The sequence below is a fragment of the Heptranchias perlo genome, chromosome 33 (assembly GCF_035084215.1).
Source record: "Heptranchias perlo isolate sHepPer1 chromosome 33, sHepPer1.hap1, whole genome shotgun sequence".
Classification (NCBI taxonomy): domain Eukaryota; kingdom Metazoa; phylum Chordata; class Chondrichthyes; order Hexanchiformes; family Hexanchidae; genus Heptranchias; species Heptranchias perlo.
In genome coordinates, this window is record NC_090357.1 from 164,215 (window position 1) to 184,976 (window position 20,762).

General features: G+C 45.8%; 1 protein-coding gene across 1 annotated transcript in view; it reads left to right on the top strand.

Annotated features, from left to right (window-relative positions):
- grik4 (glutamate receptor, ionotropic, kainate 4) overlaps window positions 1-20,762 on the top strand; it is a 137,146-nt gene that overhangs the window by 46,264 nt on the left and 70,120 nt on the right. The window contains exons 7-8 of the mRNA XM_067970798.1: window positions 1,904-2,056; window positions 7,617-7,721. Coding sequence (XP_067826899.1) covers window positions 1,904-2,056; window positions 7,617-7,721 — 258 coding nt within the window. The remainder of the gene's footprint in view (window positions 1-1,903; window positions 2,057-7,616; window positions 7,722-20,762) is intronic.

Genomic DNA, 20,762 nt, shown 5'->3' on the forward strand with positions numbered 1-20,762 from the left:
AGGTTAAGGGGTGATTTGATTGAGGATTTTAGGATTTTGAGAGGAATTGATAGAGTAGATAGAGAGAAACTTTTCTGCTGGTGGGGGAGTCTGGGACAGGGGGACATAGCCTTAAAATCAGAGCCAGGCTATTCAGGAAAGAAGTTAGGAAACATTTCTTCACACAAAAAGCAGTAGATGCTAGCTCAATTAATAATTTTAAATCTGAGGTCAATAGATTTTTGCTAGCCAAGGGTATTAAGGGATATGGAGCCCAGACGGGTGGATGGAGTTAGGATCTAGATCAGCCATGATCTCAAAGAAAGGCAGAACAGGCTCGAGGGGCTGAATGGCCTACTCTTGATTCTATGTTCCAAATTATTTAGAGTTCGGCCAATTTTGTTTGTCAGGACTCACCAAAATTGACTGTGAATAATTTACTTGTTTAACGTTTAAATTCTCAATCGTGTCGCTGTTTTGATGCGAACGGCAGCACTGAATTGGATGACATCATTGTGGCTGCCATGCCAAGCGGCCAAATCTGGACATCAATCGCCCCTAACCTTTGACCTTAGCCCCGCCCTTGTGGGGAGAGGTGGAGGAGGAGGGATGGAGAAGAAGGTGAAGTAGATTTTAATTATTGACCAGCTGCCTGGTACTGACATCAGGAGGTCTCGTTACTATAGGGCTGGCGGGTGGTGGGGGGCCAATAGGATGCAGCAGGTCACCAACTCTGGGCCGGGAGAAGGGGGGATTGTTGGTGCGGTGGGGGTGTTACTGTTGGTGCTGGGTGAGCACGGTGCACCTTCCACAGTGCATGTAGAAAGGGATTGGCCGGATCAGAAGTGGGAATGGCCGGGAGTAAGCTTTTTCTCTCCATTTTAGTGGCTTCACAACTGCGTTGCAGACCAGTGCTGCCAGTGACAATCTCCTCAATGATAGAATGACAGTGAAAGAGAGGATGGCAGGGAAAGAAAGGACAGAAAGAATGGCAGTTTCTATAAACTGGACCCGCAGGGATTGGAGTGAACTGGCAGTGGGGGCTAGATGTGGGAGTGATTTTAAGGTAATATTTACATAGGTGACATTCTGGGCAGTCTGTTGAAAATCCAATGCTATATTTGCTTTTCCTTTTTTAAATTAAATATCTACTAATTGTGAAGTTTAAAAGTGCTTAAAATTAAACAGATTGCATCATTTATAATGTAAAATTACATACTTTTAAAGAGGAGCACCCGAGTCACCCATCGCCTCTAGAACTGCAGCACCAGTTTCATGCCTTCACTGTTTGGATTTTCCTTTCAGGTTTTCATGTATATTTTTCCATTGATCTTGTACCAGTGAATCAACATTGTGTATACCCAGTGCCTGAGGTACAAAGCAAACCTGTGTAACTATTTATTTTCGCATATCAGGACCGGTCTTAAAATGCAGCCTTTTTGCGGCTGTTGTTTAGCTCTTGTTAATTTTCTAGTTAGGCTCATGTCTCCCCTACCATTCCATGAGGGTTAATTCAAAACACCAGCTCTGGTGATAGAGGATTTTACCTTATTTTGAAATTGTTAAATTATAAATTATTTTGAAATATTTTTGCTCTTTTTAACTGCTTATTAATCATGGATCAAACTACAGCTTTCTGTCCTCGGCAGACTTTATCTAAATATTCTGTGTAATAAAGGAGTGAAAAAATGGTAAAGAACTCAGGCAGCTTAATTCACCACTTCAGGCATCTTAATTCTCATTCAAGGATAACAAGATTGATGTCTGCGTTGCACAATTAATTTTTTTATTAAACCTTTACTTTAAACTAAAAGGGATTGTTTGCAAATAAAATATTTCCATATTCAAATTGAATTTACTTCTGAACTTTGATGAACCCCCTTTTTACTCTCTCCAGAAGTGATCTTCTGTCTCTTGCACCTAGCTCTCCTCCGCACTCCTGTTTGATGCTGTCTATGTCATTGTCACTGCCGTCCATGAACTTAACCGCAGTCAGGACATTGCTGTCAAATCCTTGTCCTGTGGCTCTGCACAGATTTGGCAACATGGAACTAGCCTGATGAACTACCTGAGAATGGTGAGAGATCAAACTGCTTAGGACTCTGTATAGATTCTATATGGTGTCACGGCTCTGTGTATGTATAGAATCATGTGGGGGAATTTTAACCCCCCAGGATGTGCGGAGAGGGGCGGGGAGGTTAAAAATTAAAAAATGGGAAACTCGACCCAAACCCGTCTCCAACGCGTCCACTTCCGGCTTTAATGGAGGCAGGTCACTAACTTGCTCTCCAGAGGCGGGCTCGATATTTAAATATTTGAATGAATCTGCGTTCCTCAAATTTTAGGAAAGTTTTAACTATAATGTCTGCGGGCTGGGCTTCCCAGGCCTCGGGAAACCCGACAGCTGAAGGGAGGAGAGAACGGCCAGATCCAGAAAGTAAATGCCTTTTCAGCACTGCTTGTGGGCCAGGAGGAGCTGGAGTGCTTCCCCCTCGGCCCCCCAAGTAAACCTGCTTCCCTCCCCATGATCAGTCAACCCCTCCCACGATCGGTCGACCCCCCCCCCCCCCACCACAATCAGTCGAGCCACACTCCCCGCCACGATTGGTCTCCTGCGATCAGTTGACCCCATCACCCCTCCCCCTGTGATTGGTCGACCACCCCGCCCCCCCCCCCCCGATCAGACCCCCCTTCCCACGATCTGATTTCCCCCTGTGATCCGTTCTCCCCCCCCCCCCCCCCCCCCCACCCCGTCCCCAAACCCTGACCCACGATCTCTCCTTCCCTCCTTGTCGTTCCCTGTCTGCGGCCTGGTGCTGCCCGACAGCCTCAATCGATTGCTGGCCGGAAAATGGAGACGAAAAATGTACATGATGGCCTGCCATTAAATTTGGTAGGATCTCAGCGTTAGCTGTATTTCCGGGTTTCCCGACTGATACACCTCTCGCGCCCACCCCCGCTCCCTCCCCACCTCCCTGTAAGTATCGGGGTCATGGAATCTTTATGGTGTTATTGCCCCTTTTCTGAATGGAATATATATGGTGTTGCTGCCTCTTGTCTGTGTAGATTCTATACCGTGTGGTTGCTCTGTGTCCATATGGAGTCTGTACAATATCACTGCCCATTGTCTGTATGGAATCTATACAGTGTCACTGCTCTGCATTGTATGGAATTTACATAGTGTCACTGCTCTGTGTTTTATTGTATAGAATTTTTACTTTCACGGGTGCTTTCTGTTCATTAATCTCAATCATAGAAAACGTCATCATTCCAGTCAGTATATTTAACTTGTACCAACTGTTCTGTTTCTCGATAGATATGTAGATCTCTATGGAAACTGTGTGCCAGTAAGAGCAGGATAAGGGGTAGCACTCTCCCCTCTGAGTCAGAAGGTTGAGGTTTCAAGTTTTGCCCACTCACTTAGTCTGTCTATGTCCCTTTGTAACTTCCTGCTCCCATTTACTCAACTTACTGTGCCTTCTAACTTAGTGTTATCTCCAAACTTGGATACACAACTCTCTATTCCTTCATCCAAATAATTAATCTATATGGTGAAAAGCTGAGGCCCCAGTACAGATCTCTGGGGAATACCACTTGCCACATCCCATCAATCAGAGAACATTCCCTTTATCCCTACTCTCTGTCTCCAATCTCGCAACCAATTACCAACCCATATCACAAGGTTACCTCCAATTCCATGCACTTTCAAAAGTGTTAGCTGTGGCTCAATAGGTGAGCCTCTGAGTCAGAAGATCATGGGTTCAAGTCTTGCTCCAGAGACTTGAGCACAAACTCTAGGCTGACAATCCCAGTGCAGTATTGGGGGAATGCTGCACTGTCAGAGCTGCCATCTTTTGGATTAGATGTTAAACCAAGGCCCTGTCTGCCCTCACTGGTAGACATAAAAGATCCCATGGCACTATTCAAAGAAGAGCAAGTGAGTTCTCCCCGGTGTCCTGGCCAATATTTATCCCTCAACCAACATCACTTAAACAGATGATCTCGTCATTTATCTCTCTGCTGTTTGTGGGACCTTGCTGTACGCAAATTGGCTGCTGTATTTCCTACATTACAACAGTGACTACACTTCAAAAAGTACCCCATTTACTATAAAGTGCTTTGGAACATCCTGAGATCGTGAAAGGCGCTATATAAATGCAAGTCTTTCTTTCCAAGGAGACTGTACCGTTTGTGCACGAGAGTGAGGAGACTGTACCGTTTGTGCACGAGAGTGAGGAGACTGTACCGCTTGTGCACGAGAGTGAGGAGTCTGTACCGCTTGTGCACGAGAGTGAGGAGACTGTACCGCTTGTGCACGAGAGTGAGGAGACTGTACCGCTTGTGCACGAGAGTGAGGAGTCTGTACCGCTTGTGCACGAGAGTGAGGAGACTGTACCGCTTGTGCACGAGAGTGAGGAGACTGTACCGTTTGTGCACGAGAGTGAGGAGACTGTACCGTTTGTGCACGAGAGTGAGGAGACTGTACCGCTTGTGCACGAGAGTGAGGAGTCTGTACCGCTTGTGCACGAGAGTGAGGAGACTGTACCGCTTGTGCACGAGAGTGAGGAGACTGTACCGCTTGTGCACGAGAGTGAGGAGACTGTACCGCTTGTGCACGAGAGTGAGGAGACTGTACCGCTTGTGCACGAGAGTGAGGAGACTGTACCGCTTGTGCACGAGAGTGTGGAGACTGTACCGCTTGTGCACGAGAGTGTGGAGACTGTACCGCTTGTGCACGAGAGTGTGGAGACTGTACCGCTTGTGCACGAGAGTGTGGAGACTGTACCGCTTGTGCACGAGAGTGTGGAGACTGTACCGCTTGTGCACGAGAGTGAGGAGACTGTACCGCTTGTGCACGAGAGTGAGGAGACTGTACCGCTTGTGCACGAGAGTGTGGAGACTGTACCGCTTGTGCACGAGAGTGAGGAGACGTATAAGTATCTTAGAAATGAGTCAGACAAATATTGGCTCCTCCATCATCACAACTTTTCTTGGTCTCTGCTAATGGCCTCTTTTCTATACTTGGCACACACTTTAGCCAGCTATTGACAGAGTTACATAGAATCTACAGCACATAAACAGGCCATTCGGCCCAACTGGTCTGTGTTGGTGTTTATGCTCCACACGAGCCTCCTCCCACCCTACTTCATCTGAACCTATCAGCATAACCTTCTATTCCTTTCTCCCTCGTACTTTTGTAGCTTTCCCTTACATGAATCTATGTTAGTCACCTTTAACTATTCCATGTGATAGCAAGTTCCACGTTCTCACCACTTTCTGGGTAAAGAAGTTTCTCCTGAATTCCTTAGAATCATAGAATCATACAGCACAGAAGGAGGCCATTCGGCACGTCATATCTGTGATGGCTCTTTGAAAGAGCTGTGCAATTAGTCCTACTCCCCTGATCTTTCCCCATAGCCCTGCAACTTCTTTCCCTCCAAGTATTTATCCAATTCCCTTTTGAAAGTTATTAATGTATCTGCTTACACCGCCCTTTCAGGCAGTGCATTCCCGATCATAACAACTCACTGCATAAAAAAAATTCTCCCCATCTCTCCTCCTTATCAACTTTTCCTGCCACCTTCAAAGATTTGTGTATGTAAAACCCCAGGTCTCTGTTTATGCACCCCTTTAAAGTTGTATGATTTATTCCTTAATGGATTTATTAGTGACTATTTTATACTTATGGCCCTTAGTTTTAGACTCCCCCACAAGTGGAAACATCTTCTCTATGTCTACCCTATCGAACCCCTTCATAATTTTAAAGACCTCCATCAGGTCACCTCTCAGCCTTCTCTTTTCTAGAGAAAAGGTGTATTTAATTAAAGTGTATAAAATTATGAAGGGCCTAGATAAAGTGGCTAGGAATAATGGAATCATAGGTTACAGTATGGAAGGAGGCCTTTTGGCTCATCGAGTCCGTGCTGGCTCTATGCAAGAGCAATCCAGCTCGTCCCACTCCCCCGCCCTATCCCCGTAGCCCTGCAAATTGTTTCCTTCCAAGTACATATCCAGTTCCCTTTTGAAGGCCATGATTGAATCTGCCTCCACCACCCCCTCGAGCAGTGCATTCCAGATCCTAACCACTCGCTGTGTAAAAAAATTTTTCCTCATGTCACCTTTGGTTCTTTTGCCGGTCACCTTAAATCTATATCCTCTGGTTCTTGATCTTTCTGCCAATGGAACAATTTATCTCTCTCTATTCTGTCTAGACCCTTCATGATTTTAAATACCTCTATCAAATCTCCTTTCAACCTTTCCTGTGCCAAGGAGAACAACCCCAGTTTCTCCAGTCTATCCACGTAACTAAAGTTCCTCATCCCTGGAATCATTCTAGTAAATCTTTTCTGCACCCTCTATAAGGCCTTCACATCCTTCCTAAAGAGAGGACCTATTTCCCTTAGTAGAGAGGTCAATAACCAGATTGAAAGTAATTGGTAGAAGGATTAGAGGGGAGCTGAGGAGAAAATTTTTCACCCAGAGGGTGGTGTGGGTCTGGAACTCACTGCCTGAAAGGGTGATAGAGGCAGAAACATTTAAAAAGTACTTGGCTATGCACTTGAAGTGCCATAACCTACAAGGCTATGGACTAAGAGCTGTAAGGTGGGATTAGGCTGGATACCTCTTTTATGGCCGGCACAGACATGGTGGTCTGAATGGCCTCCTTCTGTGCTGCAAATTTCTATGATTCTATTAAAAAAAAGCCCCAGCCTGTTCAATCTTTCCTGATAGTTATAAATCTCTCAGTTCTGGTATCATCCTTGTAAATCTTTTTTGCACTTTCTCCACTGCTTCTATATCCCTTTTATGCTGTCACTCTGGTCGGAAAGTAGCTTAACGCGGGCTGGCACAGCCGATTGTAATGGCTGGGCCTCATTAAGTTGGTGCTGGGTGACTTCCCGCCCAAATGGAAGGGAGGTTGGTGGGATACGGTGTAAAGTTGGTGGGATAGGTGGAAAGTTGCATGACTAGGAGACTGCCAGCTGGGCCCAACATAACTGCGGTGACGAGGTGGGACGGGGCTACTGGGGGAGTTCAGTGGTTCACAAAGAGAGGAATCTCCGCTCTTTCTGGCCCCACAAAGGAAAGTTTTAGAGTTACATGGATCGTCTGGGTTAAGATGGTTTCGGGGTCTTATTGATGTAATAGGACTCTGATTTGTATAAATGTACGAGGCTCTCACCTGACTCTGGCAGATAGGCGTTTCATTCACCCAAAAAATCAGGCATTTTAAAATGGGACCAGAATATGTATTTCACTCACTCCATTTTAACTGCCCCTCCCCCTCCCCCCGGCCCGGTTTAACTAGCTGGGGGGGAATTAAAATTCCCCTTTCAGTACGTAAATAATATGTTTTTATTTTGCCTCCATGGAATTAGTTTATTGAACCTGAGTGCTTTTGAGACGTATCTGAGAGAAGGAGTAAGGAGCTGTATCAATGCAAGGGTTTTATAAGTAACTTTGTGTAAAATTAGGAGAATCTGTATCACTATATGAAATGTGGAGAGTGTTGTAAATAAATTGGATTACAGCAAGAATGTGCACAGACTTAGCACCTTGCCCTTAGGCTTTTGGAATTGAACATATTTGAGAATGAGTAGATCCCACCTCAATCTATGTCCATGTTGTGTGTGCAGGTGGAGGTGGACGGTCTAACTGGTCATGTTGAATTCAACAGCAAGGGGCAGAGAACTAATTACATTTTGAAGATCGTGCGACGCGGTAAAGAGGGGCTGAAACAGGTAATTGGAGAGTTTTCACTCCTACTGAAGTATTTTTGTAGTTTCTTTGGAATGTTTTGGGGTTTGGAAAAATATTTTGAGAATTTGAGGTTGGAAGCTGTGCTGATGACAGACATTCCTGATCAATGGAATTTGAACAGGAGATTTTTAAGAAGTTTTTGTTTCTCCTCTAATGCCTACCTTGTGCTAAGATTTTAGTGCTGAATTGATAACACTGAAGGTAAACATTGGTTTCACATCAAATCACACAACAACAACTCCCATTAATACAGCGCCTTTAACATAGTAAAACATCCCAAGGTGCTTCACAGGAGCGATTTATCAAATAAAATTTGACACCGAGCCACATAAGGAGCTATTTTGACAGGAGACCAAAAACTTGGTCAAAGAGGCAGGTTTTAAGGACCGTCTTAAAGGAAAGAGAGAGGTGGAGAGATTCAGGGAGAGAATTCCAGAGCTTGAGGCCCAGACGGCTGAAAGCACAGCTGCCTATAGTGGAGCGATTAAAGTCTGGGATAGGCAAGAGGCCAGAAATGGAGGAGCGCACAGATCTCAGAGGGTTGTAGGGCTGGAGGAGGTTACAGAGATAGGGAGAGGCAAGGCTATGGAGGGAATTGAAACAAGGATGAGAATTTTTAAATCAAGGCTTTGCCGGACCGGGAGCCAATGTAAGTCAGCGAGCTCAGGGGTTGATGGGCGAATGGGACTTGGTGCGAGTTAGGATACGGGCGGCAGAGTTTTGGATGAGCTCAAGTTTATGGAGGGTGGAAGATGGGAGGCCGGCCAGGAGAGCATTGGAATAGTCAAGTCTAGAGGTAACAAAGGCAGGGATGAGTGTTTGAGCAGCAGATGAGCTGAGGCAAGGGCGGAGACGGAAGTGAAGGAAGGGTACGGGAGCATAGTGGTTATATTACTGGACTAGAAATCCAGAGGCCTGGACTAATAATCCATGAGACACGAGTTCAAATCCTACCACGGCAGCTCGGGAATTTAAATTCAGTTAATTAAATAAAACCTAGAATAGAAAGTTAGCATCAGTAATGGTGACTATGAAACATAGGAACAGGAGTAGGCCATTCAGCCCCTCGTGCCTGCTCTGCCATTTGATAAGATCATGGCTGATCTGTGATCTAACTCCATATACCTGCCTTTGGCCCATATCCCTTAATACCTTTGGTTGCCAAAAAGCTATCTATCTCAGATTTAAATTTAGCAATTGAGCTAGTATCAATCGCCGTTTGCGGAAGAGAGTTCCAAACTTCTACCACCCTTTGTGTGTAGAAATGTTTTCTAATCTCGCTCCTGAAAGGTCTGGCTCTAATTTTTAGACAGTGCCCCCTACTCCTAAAATCCCCAACCAGCAGAAATAATTTCTCTCTATCCACCCTATCTGTTCCCCTTAATATCTTATAAACTACCGGATTGTCGTAAAAGCCCATTTGATTCGCTAATGTCCTTTAGGGAAGGAAACATGCCGTCCTTACCCGTTATGGCCTATATGTGACTCCAGACCCACAGCAATGTGAGTGATTCTTAACTGGCCTCTGAAACGGCCTAGCAAACTTAGTTGTACAATCCCGTTACAGAAAGACATAATAAGAATAAAATTAGATGGCCCACCCGGCCATGGACCACGAGGCACCAGACATGACAAAGGCAAAGGCAAACCAAGCCCAATCGACCCTGCAAAGACTTCCTCACTAACATCTGGGGATTTGTGCCAAAATTGGGAGAGCTGTCTAACAGACTAGTCAAGCAACAGCCTGACATAGCCATACTCACAGAATCATACCTTTCAGCCAACATGGGAACAACACCACCTGCACGTTCCCCTCCAAGTCACACACCATCCCGACTTGGAAATATATCGCCGTTCCTTCATCGTCGCTGGGTCAAAATCCTGGAACTCTCTACCTAACAGCACTGTGGGAGACCTTCACCACACGGACTGCAGCGGTTCAAAAAGGCAGCTTACTACCACTTTCTCAAGGGCAATTAGGGATGGGCAATAAATGCTGACCATGCCAGCGACGCCTACATCCCATGAACGAATAAAAAAAAGTAGGTGATCTTGGTGATGGAGCGGATATGGGGTCAGAAGCTCATCTCAGTCAAATAGGATGTCAAGGTTGAAAAGGGACTGGTTCAGCCTCAGACATTGGGCAGGGAGAGGGATGCAGTCAGTGGTTAGGGAAAAGAGTTTGTGGTGGGGACCAAGGACAATGGCTTCGTTCTTCCCAATATTTAGTTGGAGGAAATTTCTGCTCACCCAATACTGGATTTCAGACAAGCAGTGTGACAAATCAAAGGCAGTGGAGGGGTCGAGGGAGGTGGTGGTAAGGTACAGCTGGCTGTTGTCAGCGTACATGTGGAACCTGATGTTGTGTTTTCGGATGATGTCGCCAAGGGGCAGCATGTAGATGAGAAATAGGAGGAGGCCAAGAATAGATCCTTGGGGGACTCCAGAGGTAACAGTGCGGAAGTGGGAAGAGAAGCCATTGAAGGTGATTCTCTGGCTATGACTAGATAGATAAGAATGGAAACATGCGAGCGCAGTCCCACCCAGCTGGTTGATGGAGGAGAGGCTTTGGAGGAGGATGGTGTGCTCAACCGTGTCAAAGACTGCAGACAGGTCGAGAAGGATGAGGAGGGATAGTTTACCATGGTCACAGTCACATAATTAAATTCAATTAATTAAATAAAATCTGGAATTAAAATACTAGTATCAGTAATGGTGGCCATGAAACTACCGGATTGTCGTAAAAACCCATCTGGTTCACTAATGTCCTTTAGGGAAGGAAACCTGCCGTCCTTACCCGGTCTGGCCTATATGTGACTCCAGACCCACAGCAATGTGGTTGATTCTTAATTGCCCTCTGAAATGGCCTAGCAAGACACTCAGTTGTAAAATCCCGCTAAAAAAAGTCACAATAAGAATAAAACCGGACGGACCACCCGGCATCGGACCACTAGGCACCGGACATGACAAAGGCAAACCAAGCCCAGTCGACCCTGCAAAGTCCTCCTCGCTAACATCTGGGGACTTGTGCCAAAATTGGGAGAGCTTTCCCACAGACTAGTCAAGCAACAGCCTGACATAGCCATACTCACAGAATCATACCTTTCAGCCAACATCCCAGACTCTTCCATCACCATCCCTGGTTATGTCCTGTCCCACCGGCAGGACAGACCCACCAGAGGTGCCGGTACAGTGATATACAGTCAGGAGGGAGTGGCCCTGGGAGTCCTCAACATTGACTCTGGACCCCATGAAATCTCATGGCATCAGGTCAAACATGGGCAAGGAAACCTCCTGCTGATTACCACCTACCGCCCTCCCTCAGCTGATGAATCAGTCCTCCTCCATGTTGAACACCACTTGGAGGAAGCACTGAGGGTAGCAAGGGCACAGAATGTACTCTGGGTGGGGGACTTCAATGTCCATCACCAAGAGTGGCTCAGTAGCACCATGACTGAACGAGCTGGCCGAGTCCTGAAGGACATAGCTGCTAGACTGGGACTGCGGCAGGTGGTGAGCGAACCAACACGAGGGAAAAACCTACTTGACCTCGTCCTCACCAATCTACCTGTTGCAGTGGCATCTGTCCGTGACAATATTGGTAGGAGTGACCACCGCACAGTCCTCGTGGAGATGAAGTCCCGTCTTCGCACTGAAGACACCATCCAACGTGTTGCGTGGCACTACCACCGTGCTAAATGGGATAGATTCAGAACAGATCTAGCAGCTCAAAACTGGGCATCCATGAGGCACTGTGGGCCATCAGCAGCAGCAAAATTGTATTCCAGCACAATCTGTAACCTCATGGCCCGGCATATTCCTCACTCTACCATTACCAACAAGCCAGGGGATCAACCCTGGTTCAATGAGGAGTGTGGAAGAGCATGCCAGGAGCAGCACCAGGCATACCTAAAAATGAGGTGCCAACCTGGTGAAGCTACAACTCAGGACTACATGCATGCTCAACAGCGGAAGCAACATGCTATAGACAGAGCTAAGCGATTCCACAACCAACGGATCAGATCAAAGCCACATCCAGTCGTGAATGGTGGTGGACAATTAAACAACTAACGGGAGGAGGAGGCTCTGCAAACATCCCCATCCTTAACGATGGCGGAGCCCATCACGTGAGTGCAAAAGACAAGGCTGAAGCGTTTGCAACCATCTTCAGCCAGAAGTGCCGAGTGGATGATCCATCTCGGCCTCCTCCCGATATCCCCACCATCACAGAAGCCAGTCTTCAGCCAATTCGATTCACTCCACGTGATATCAAGAAATGGCTGAGTGCACTGGATGCAGCAAAGGCTATGGGCCCCGACAACATCCCGGCTGTAGTGCTGAAGACTTGTGCTCCAGAACTAGCTGCGCCTCTAGCCAAGCTGTTCCAGTACAGCTACAACACTGGCATCTACCCGACAATGTGGAAAATTGCCCAGGTATGTCCTGTCCACAAAAAGCAGGACAAATCCAATCTGGCCAATTACCGCCCCATCAGTCTACTCTCAATCATCAACAAAGTGATGGAAGGTGTCGTCGACAGTGCTATCAAGCGGCACTTACTCACCAATAACCTGCTCACCGATGCTCAGTTTGGGTTCCGTCAGGACCACTCGGCTCCAGACCTCATTACAGCCTTGGTCCAAACATAGACAAAAGAGCTGAATTCCAGAGGTGAGGTGAGAGTGACTGCCCTTGACATCAAGGCAGCATTTGACCGAGTGTGGCACCATGGAGCCCGAGTAAAATTGAAGTCAATGGGAATCAGGGGGAAAAATCTCCAGTGGGATTCAAATTCCTGGGCCATTGGAACCGGTTCTGGGGGAGGTGGGACCAGTACAAATTGGACGGTCTGCATCTGGGCAGGACTGGAACCAATGTCCTAGGGGGAGTGTTTGCTAGTGCTGTTGGGGAGGGTTTAAACTAATGTGGCAGGGGGATGGGAACCGATGCAGGAAGTCAGTGGGAAATAAAGTGGTGACAGAAACAAAAGGCAGTAAGGGAGAGTGTACAGAACATGACCGGACAGATGGTCTGAGAAAGCAGGGCAAAGACCAAGGGAAGACTAGATTAAACTGCATTTATTTCAATGCAAGAAGTCTGATGGGCAAGGCAGATGAACTCAGGGCATGGATGGGTACATGGGACTGGGATGTTATAGCTATTACTGAAACATGGCTAAGGGAGGGGCAGGACTGGCAGCTCAATGTTCCAGGGTACAGATGCTATAGGAAAGATAGAGCAGGAGGTAAGAGAGGAGGGGGAGTTGCGTTCTTGATTAGGGAGAACATCACGGCAGTAGTGAGAGGGGATATATCCGAGGGTTCGCCCACTGAGTCCATATGGGTAGAACTGAAAAATAAGAAGGGAGAGATCACTTTGATAGGATTGTACTACTGACCCCCAAATAGTCAACGGGAAATTGAGGAGCAAATATGTAAGGAGATTACAGACAGCTGCAAGAAAAATAGGGTGGTAATAGTAGGGGACTTTAACTTTCCCAACATTGACTGGGACAGCCATAGCATTAGGGGCTTGGATGGAGAGAAATTTGTTGAGTGTATTCAGGAGGAATTTCTCATTCAGTATGTGGATGGCCCGACTAGAGAGGGGGCAAAACTTGACCTCCTCTTGGGAAATAAGGAAGGGCAGGTGACAGAAGTGTTAGTGAGGGATCACTTTGGGACCAGTGATCATAATTCCATTAGTTTTAAGATAGCTATGGAGAAGGATAGGTATGGCCCAAAAGTTAAAATTCTAAATTGGGGAAAGGCCAATTTTGATGGTATTAGACAGGAACTTTCAGAAGTTGATTGGGAGAGTCTGTTGGCAGGCAAAGGGACGTCTGGTAAGTGGGAGGCTTTCAAAAGTGTGTTAACCAGGGTTCAGTGTAAGCACATTCCTTATAAAGTGAAGGGCAAGGCTGGTAGAAGTAGGGAACCTTGGATGACTCGGGAGATTGAGGCACTAGTCAAAAAGAAGAAGGAGGCATATGACATGCATAGGCAGCTGAGATCAAGTGGATCCCTTGAAGAGTATAGAGATTGCCGGAGTAGAGTTAAGAGAGAAATCAGGAGGGCAAAAAGGGGATATGAGATTGCTTTGGCAGATCAGGCAAAGGTGAATCCAAAGAGCTTCTACAAATACATAAAGGGCAAAAGGGTAACTAGGGAAAGAGTAGGGCCTCTTAAGGATCAACAAGGTCATCTATGTGCGGAACCACAAGAGATGGGTGAGATCCTGAATGAATATTTCACATCGGTATTTACGGTTGAGAAAGGCATGGATGTTCGGGAACTTGGGGAAATAAATAGTGATGTCTTGAGGAGTGTACATATTACAGAGAGGGAGGTGCTGGAAGTCTTAACGCGCATCAAGGTAGATAAATCTCCGGGACCTGATGAAATGTATCCCAGGACGTTATGGGAGGTTAGGGAGGAAATTGCGGGTCCCCTAGCAGAGATATTTGAATCATCCACCGCTACAGGTGAGGTGCCTGAAGATTGGAGGGTAGCAAATGTTGTGCCTTTGTTTAAGAAGGGCGGCAGGGAAAAGCCTGGGAACTACAGACCAGTGAGCCTGACATCTGTAGTGGGTAAGTTGTTAGAGGGTATTCTGAGGGACAGAATCTACAGGCATTTGGAGAGGCAGGGACTAATTAGGAACAGTCAGCATGGTTTTGTGAGAGGAAAATCATGTCTCACGAATTTGATTGAGTTTTTTGAAGGGGTAACCAAGAAGATAGATGAGGGCTGTGCAGTAGACGTGGTCTACATGGACTTCAGCAAAGCATTTGACAAGGTACCGCATGGTAGGTTGTTACATAAGGTTAAATCTCATGGGATCCAAGGTGAGGTAGCCAATTGGATACAAAATTGGCTTGACGACAGAAGACAGAGGGTGGTTGTCGAGGGTTGTTTTTCAAACTGGATGCCTGTGTCCAGCGGTGTGCCTCAGGGATCGGTGCTGGGTCCGCTGTTATTTGTTATTTATATTAATGATTTGGATGAGAATTTAGGAGGCATGGTTAGTAAGTTTGCAGATGACACCAAGATTGGTGGCATTGTGGACAGTGAAGAAGGTTATCTAGGATTGCAACGGGATCTTGATAAATTGGGCCAGTGGGCCGATGAATGGCAGATGGAGTTTAATTTAGATAAATGTGAGGTGATGCATTTTGGTAGATCGAATCGGGCCAGGACCTACTCCGTTAATGGTAGGGCGTTGGGGAGAGTTATAGAACAAAGAGATCTAGGAGTACAGATCCATAGCTCCTTGAAAGTGGAGTCACAGGTGGATAGGGTGGTGAAGAAGGCATTCAGCATGCTTGGTTTCATTGGTCAGAACATTGAATGCAGGAGTTGGGATGTCTTGTTGAAGTTGTACAGGGCATTGGTGAGGCCACACTTGGAGTACTGTGTACAGTTCTGGTCACCCTATTATAGAAAGGATATTATTAAACTAGAAAGAGTGCAGAAAAGATTTACTAGGATGCTACCGGGACTTGATGGTTTGACTTACAGGGAGAGGTTAGACAGACTGGGACTTTATTCCCTGGAGAGTAGGAGGTTAAGGGGTGATCTTATAGAAGTCTATAAAATAATGAGGGGCATAGATAAGGTCGATAGTCAAAATCTTTTCCCAAAGGTAGGGGAGTCTATAACGAGGGGGCACGGATTTAAGGTGAGAGGGGAGAGATACAAAAGGATCCAGAGGGGCAATTTTTTCACTCAAAGGGTGGTGAGTGTCTGGAACGAGCTGCCAGAGGCAGTAGTAGAGGCGGGTACAATTTTGTCTTTTAAAAAGCATTTGGACAGTTACATGGGGAAGATGGGTATCGAGGGATATGGGCCAAGTGCAGGCAATTGGGACTAGCTTAGTGGTATAAACTGGGCGACATGGACATGTTGGGCCGAAGGGCCTGTTTCCATGTTGTAACTTCTATGATTCTATGATTCTATGGCTGGAGTCATACCTAGCACAAAGGAAGATGGTAGTGGTTGTTGGTGGCCAATCATCTCAGCCCCAGGACATTGCTGCAGGAGTTCCTCAAGGCAGTGTCCTAGGCCCAACAATCTTCAGCTGCTTCATCAATGACCTTCCCTCCATCATAAGGTCAGAAATGGGGATGTTTGCTGATGATTGCACTGTGTTCAGTTCCATTCGCAACCCCTCAGATAATGAAGCAGTCCGAGCCCGCATGCAGCAAGACCTGGACAACATCCAGGCTTGGGCTGATAAGTGGCAAGTAACATTCGCGCCAGACAAGTGCCAGGCAATGACCACCTCCAACAAGAGAGAATCTAACCACCTCCCCATGACATTCAACTGCATTACCATCGCCGAATCCCCCACCATCAACATCCTGGGGGTCACCATTGACCAGAAACTTAACTGGACCAGCCATATAAATACTGTGGCTGCAAGAGCAGGTCAGAGGATGGGCATTCTGCGGTGAGTGACTCCCCAAAGCCTTTCTACCATCTACAAGGCACAAGTCAGGAGTGTGATGGAATTCTCTCCACTTGCCTGGATGAGTGCAGCTCCAACAACACTCAAGAAGCTCAACACCGTCCAGGACAAAGCAGCCCGCTTGATTGGCACCCCATCCACCACCCTAAACATTCACTCCCTTCACCACTGGCGCACAGTGGCTGCAGTGTGTACCATCCACTAGATGTACTGCAGCAACTCGCCAAGGCTTCTTCGACAGCACCTCCCAAACCCATGACCTCTACCACCTAGAAGGACAAGAACAGCAGGTACATGGGAACAACACCACCTGCATGTTCCCCTCCAAGTCTCACACCATCCTGACTTGGAAATATATCGCCGTTCCTTCATCGTCGCTGGGTCAAAATCCTGGAACTCCCTTCCTAACAGCACTGTGGGAGACCCGTCACCACACGGAATGCAGCGGTTCAAGAAGGCGGCTCACCACCACCTTCTCAAGGGCAATTCGGGATGAGCAATAAATGCCAGCTTCGCCAGCGACGCCCACATCCCATGAGCGAATAAAAAAAAACATAGGCTGTCATTTGTGAGATTGGTCATGGCCGTTTCAGTACTGTGGCAGGGGCGGAAACCTGATTGGAGGCGTTCAAACATGGAGTTGCAGTAAAGACAGGGCTGGATCTGGGAGGCGACATGTTTTAGGAGTTTGGAAAGGAAAGGGAGGTTGGAGATGGGGCAATAGTTTGCAAGGACAGAGGGGTCAAGGGTGGCTTTTTTGAGAAGTGGGTGATGATGGCAGATTTGAAGGGGAAGGGGATTTAATCTTAATTGCACTGGGACCTTGAAAGCACTGGTCTACCCACACCTGGATTAATAGAGTACTGGGAGCAGTATGGCTCTGGGATTAGCAGCATCGCTCTGGGAGCAGTTTGGGATGAGTTTAGTTCGATCCCAAGAGTTTGATGCTTACTGCAAATAGTGTCATGGGGAGAGAAAGTAATTCTACTGATAATTCTACTGATATATATATTGATGTATATGAATGACTTGGACTTGGGTGTACAGGGCACAATTTCAAAAATTGCAGATGACTCAAAACTTGGATGTGTAGTGAACAGTGAGGAAGATAGTGATAGACTTCAAGAGGATACAGACAGGCTGGTGGCATGGGCGGACACGTGACAGATGAAATTTAACACAGAAAAATGCGAGGTGATGCATTTCAATAGGAATAATGAGGAGAGGCAATATAAGCTAAAAGGCACAATTCTAAAAGGGGTACAGGAGCAGAGAGATCTGGGGGTATATGTACACAAATCGTTGAAGGTGGCAGGGCAGGTTGAGAAAGTGGTTAAAAAAGCATACGGGGTCCTGGGCTTTATAAATAGAGGCATAGAGTATAAAAGCAAGGAAGTCATGATGAACCTTTATAAAACACTGGTTCGGCCACAGCTGGAGTATTGTGTCCAGTTCTGGGCACTGCACTTTAGGGAAGATGTAAAGGCCTTAGAGAGGGTGCAGAAGAGATTTACTAGATTAATTCCAGGGATGAGGGACTTTAGTTACGTGGATAGACTGGAGAAGCTGGGATTGTTCTCCTTGGAACAGAGAAGGTTGAGAGGTGATTTGATAGAGGTATTCAAAATCATGAAGGGTCTAGACAGAATAGATAGAGAGAAACTGTTCCCATTGGCAGAAGGGTCAAGAACCAGAGGGCATAGATTTAAGGTGATTGGCAAAAGAGCCAAAGGTGACATGAGGGAAAAACCTTTTTACGCAGCGAGCGGTTAGGATCTGGAATGCACTGCCCGAGGGGGTGGTGGAGGCAGATTCAGTCATGGCCTTCAAAATGGAACTGGATAAGTACTTGAAAGGAAAACATTTGCAGGGCTACGGGGATAGGGCGGGGGAGTGGGACTAGCTAGATTGGTCTTGCATTGAGCTGGCACGGACTTGATGGGCCAAATGGCCCCCTTCCGTGCTGTAATCGTTCTACAATTCTATGATTCTACTTTCCGCTATGAAACCAGACATTTTCTTTTAGATATTCTGCATTATGTTTCTATATTTGTATGCCTTACTTCTTTATTATACCAGCATGTGTCCCTCTTTTTCCCTCTCTCTCAGTTACGCACTGAAATGAGCTCAGAATGGTTAAAAAGAACGATTTTGATTTGCCATAGAAGTGGTTTCAGTGCAGCTTGGCTAACACTGCAGATATTGATCAAGCAGGTACTTTTCCATTGGCCTCCAGGACAACCAAAGAACCCACAATTTAAAAGATTAAACTAACTTCCATTGTTTATTCTTCAACAAATATCTCTCCAACAGTATGTTGTGTTACCAGAGAACTCCTGATTATGTAATATCTATATTTGGGGCATTTTATTCAGAACTCCCTTCATTACACAAATAATGGGAGAGTCTCCAGGATTTGCCTTCTTTCAGTAAACCATTTTTCTGCTGTTCTTAGTTTTTGTGTTTTCTGTCAGATGCATACAGATATAGACTAATGAAGGAGATAGGATATAGATATTAAGTTATAGATTAATGAAGGAGATAGGATATAAATATTGTGAAACTCTAAAAGGTAGCAAGCAGTGAGGAGGATAGTAGCAGACTTCAGGAGAACATAGACAGACTGGTGAAATGGGCAGACACATGGCAGAGAAGTGTGAAGTGATGCATTTTGGAAGGAAGAATGAGGAGAGGCAATATAAACTAAATCTTACAATTTTAAAGGGGGTGCAGGAACAGAGAGACCTGGGGTTTATGCACACAAATCTTTGATGGTGCCTGGACAAGTTGATAAGGCTGTTAAAAAAGCATAAGAACATAAGAAATAGGAGCAGGAGTAGACCAAATGGCCTCTTGAGCCCTCTTCCGCTATTCAATCAGATCATGGCTGATCTTCGACCTCAACTTCACTTTCCTGCCCGATTCCCATATCCCTTGATTCACCTAGAGTCCAAAAATCTATCTATCTCCGCCTTGAATATACTCAAAGACTGAGCATCCACAGCCCTCTGGGGTAGAGAATTCCAAAGACTCACAACCCTCTGAGTGAAGAAATTCCTCCTCATCTCAGTCTTAAATGGCCGACCCCTTATCCTGCGACTATACCCCCAGTTCTAGACTCTCCAGCCAGGGGAAACAACCTCTCAGTCTCTACCCTGTCAAGCCCCCTCATAATCTTATATGTTTCAATGAGATCACCTCTCATTCTTCTAAACTCCAGACAGTATAGGCCCATTCTACTCAATCTCTCCTCATAGGACAACCCTCTCATCTCAGGAATTAATCTAGTGAACCTTCATTGCACTGCCTCTAAGGAAAGAATATCCTTCCTTAGATAAGGAGTCCAAAACTGTATACAATACTCCAGGTGAGGTCTCACCAAAGCCCTGTACAATTGTAGTAAGACTTCATTATTCTTGTCCCTTGCAATAAAGGCCAACATACCATTTGCTTTCCTAATTGTCTCCTGTATCTGCTAACTTTTTGTGTTTCTTGTACGAGGATGGGATCCTTGGCTTTATAAATAGAGGCATAGAGTACAAAAGCAAAGAAGTTATGCTAAACCTTTATAAAATCACTGGTTGGGCTTCAGCTGGAGTATTGTGTCCAATTCTGGACATCACACTTTAGGAAAAATGTCAATGCCTTGGATGCAGAGAAGATGAGGGACTTCAGTTATGTGGAGAGGCTAGAGAAGCTGGGATTGTTTTCCTTAGAGCAGAGAAGTTAAAGGGAGATTTAATAGAGGCATTCAAAATCATGAAAGGTTTTGATAGAGCAAATATGGCAGAAGGGGGTGTAGGTAATATAAAGGAAGAATGCACTAAAATGCAAGAAGACATTAATATACTTGCAGAATGGGTGTGTAATTGGCAAATGAATTTCAATATAGATAAGTGTGAGGTGGTATGAAGAATAAGGAGGCCACATACTGCTTGGATAATAAGAGTCTAAATGGGATAGAGGAGCAAAGGGGTCTCGGGGTACTGATACACATATCACCAAAAGTAGCGACACAGGTTAATAAGGCCATTAAAAAAGGCAAACCAAGCACTGGGGTTCATTTCTAGAGGGATAGAATTGAAAAGCAGAGAAGTTATGTCAAACTTGTATAGAACCTTGGTTAGAGCACACTTGGAGTACTGTGCACAGTTTTGCTCTCCATATTATAAAAACGATATAGAGACATTGGAGAAGATTCACAAGGATAATACCAGAACTGAGAGAATACACTTATCAGGAAAGACTGAACCAGCTGGGGCTCTTTCCTCTAGAAAAGAGAAGGCTGAGGGGTGAGCTGATAGAGGTCTTTAAAATGATACGGTAGACGTAGAGAAAATGTTTCCACTTGTGGGGGAGTCCAAAACTAGAGGTCATCAATATAAGATAGTCACTAATAAATCCAATAGGGAATTCAGGAGAAACTTCTTTACCAAAAGACTGGTAAGAATGGGGTTTGCATTACCATAAGATGCATTTAAGGGGGAGCTAGATAAGTACACGAAGGAGAAAGGAATAGAAAGGTATGCTGATAGAAGTAGATAAAGCAAGGA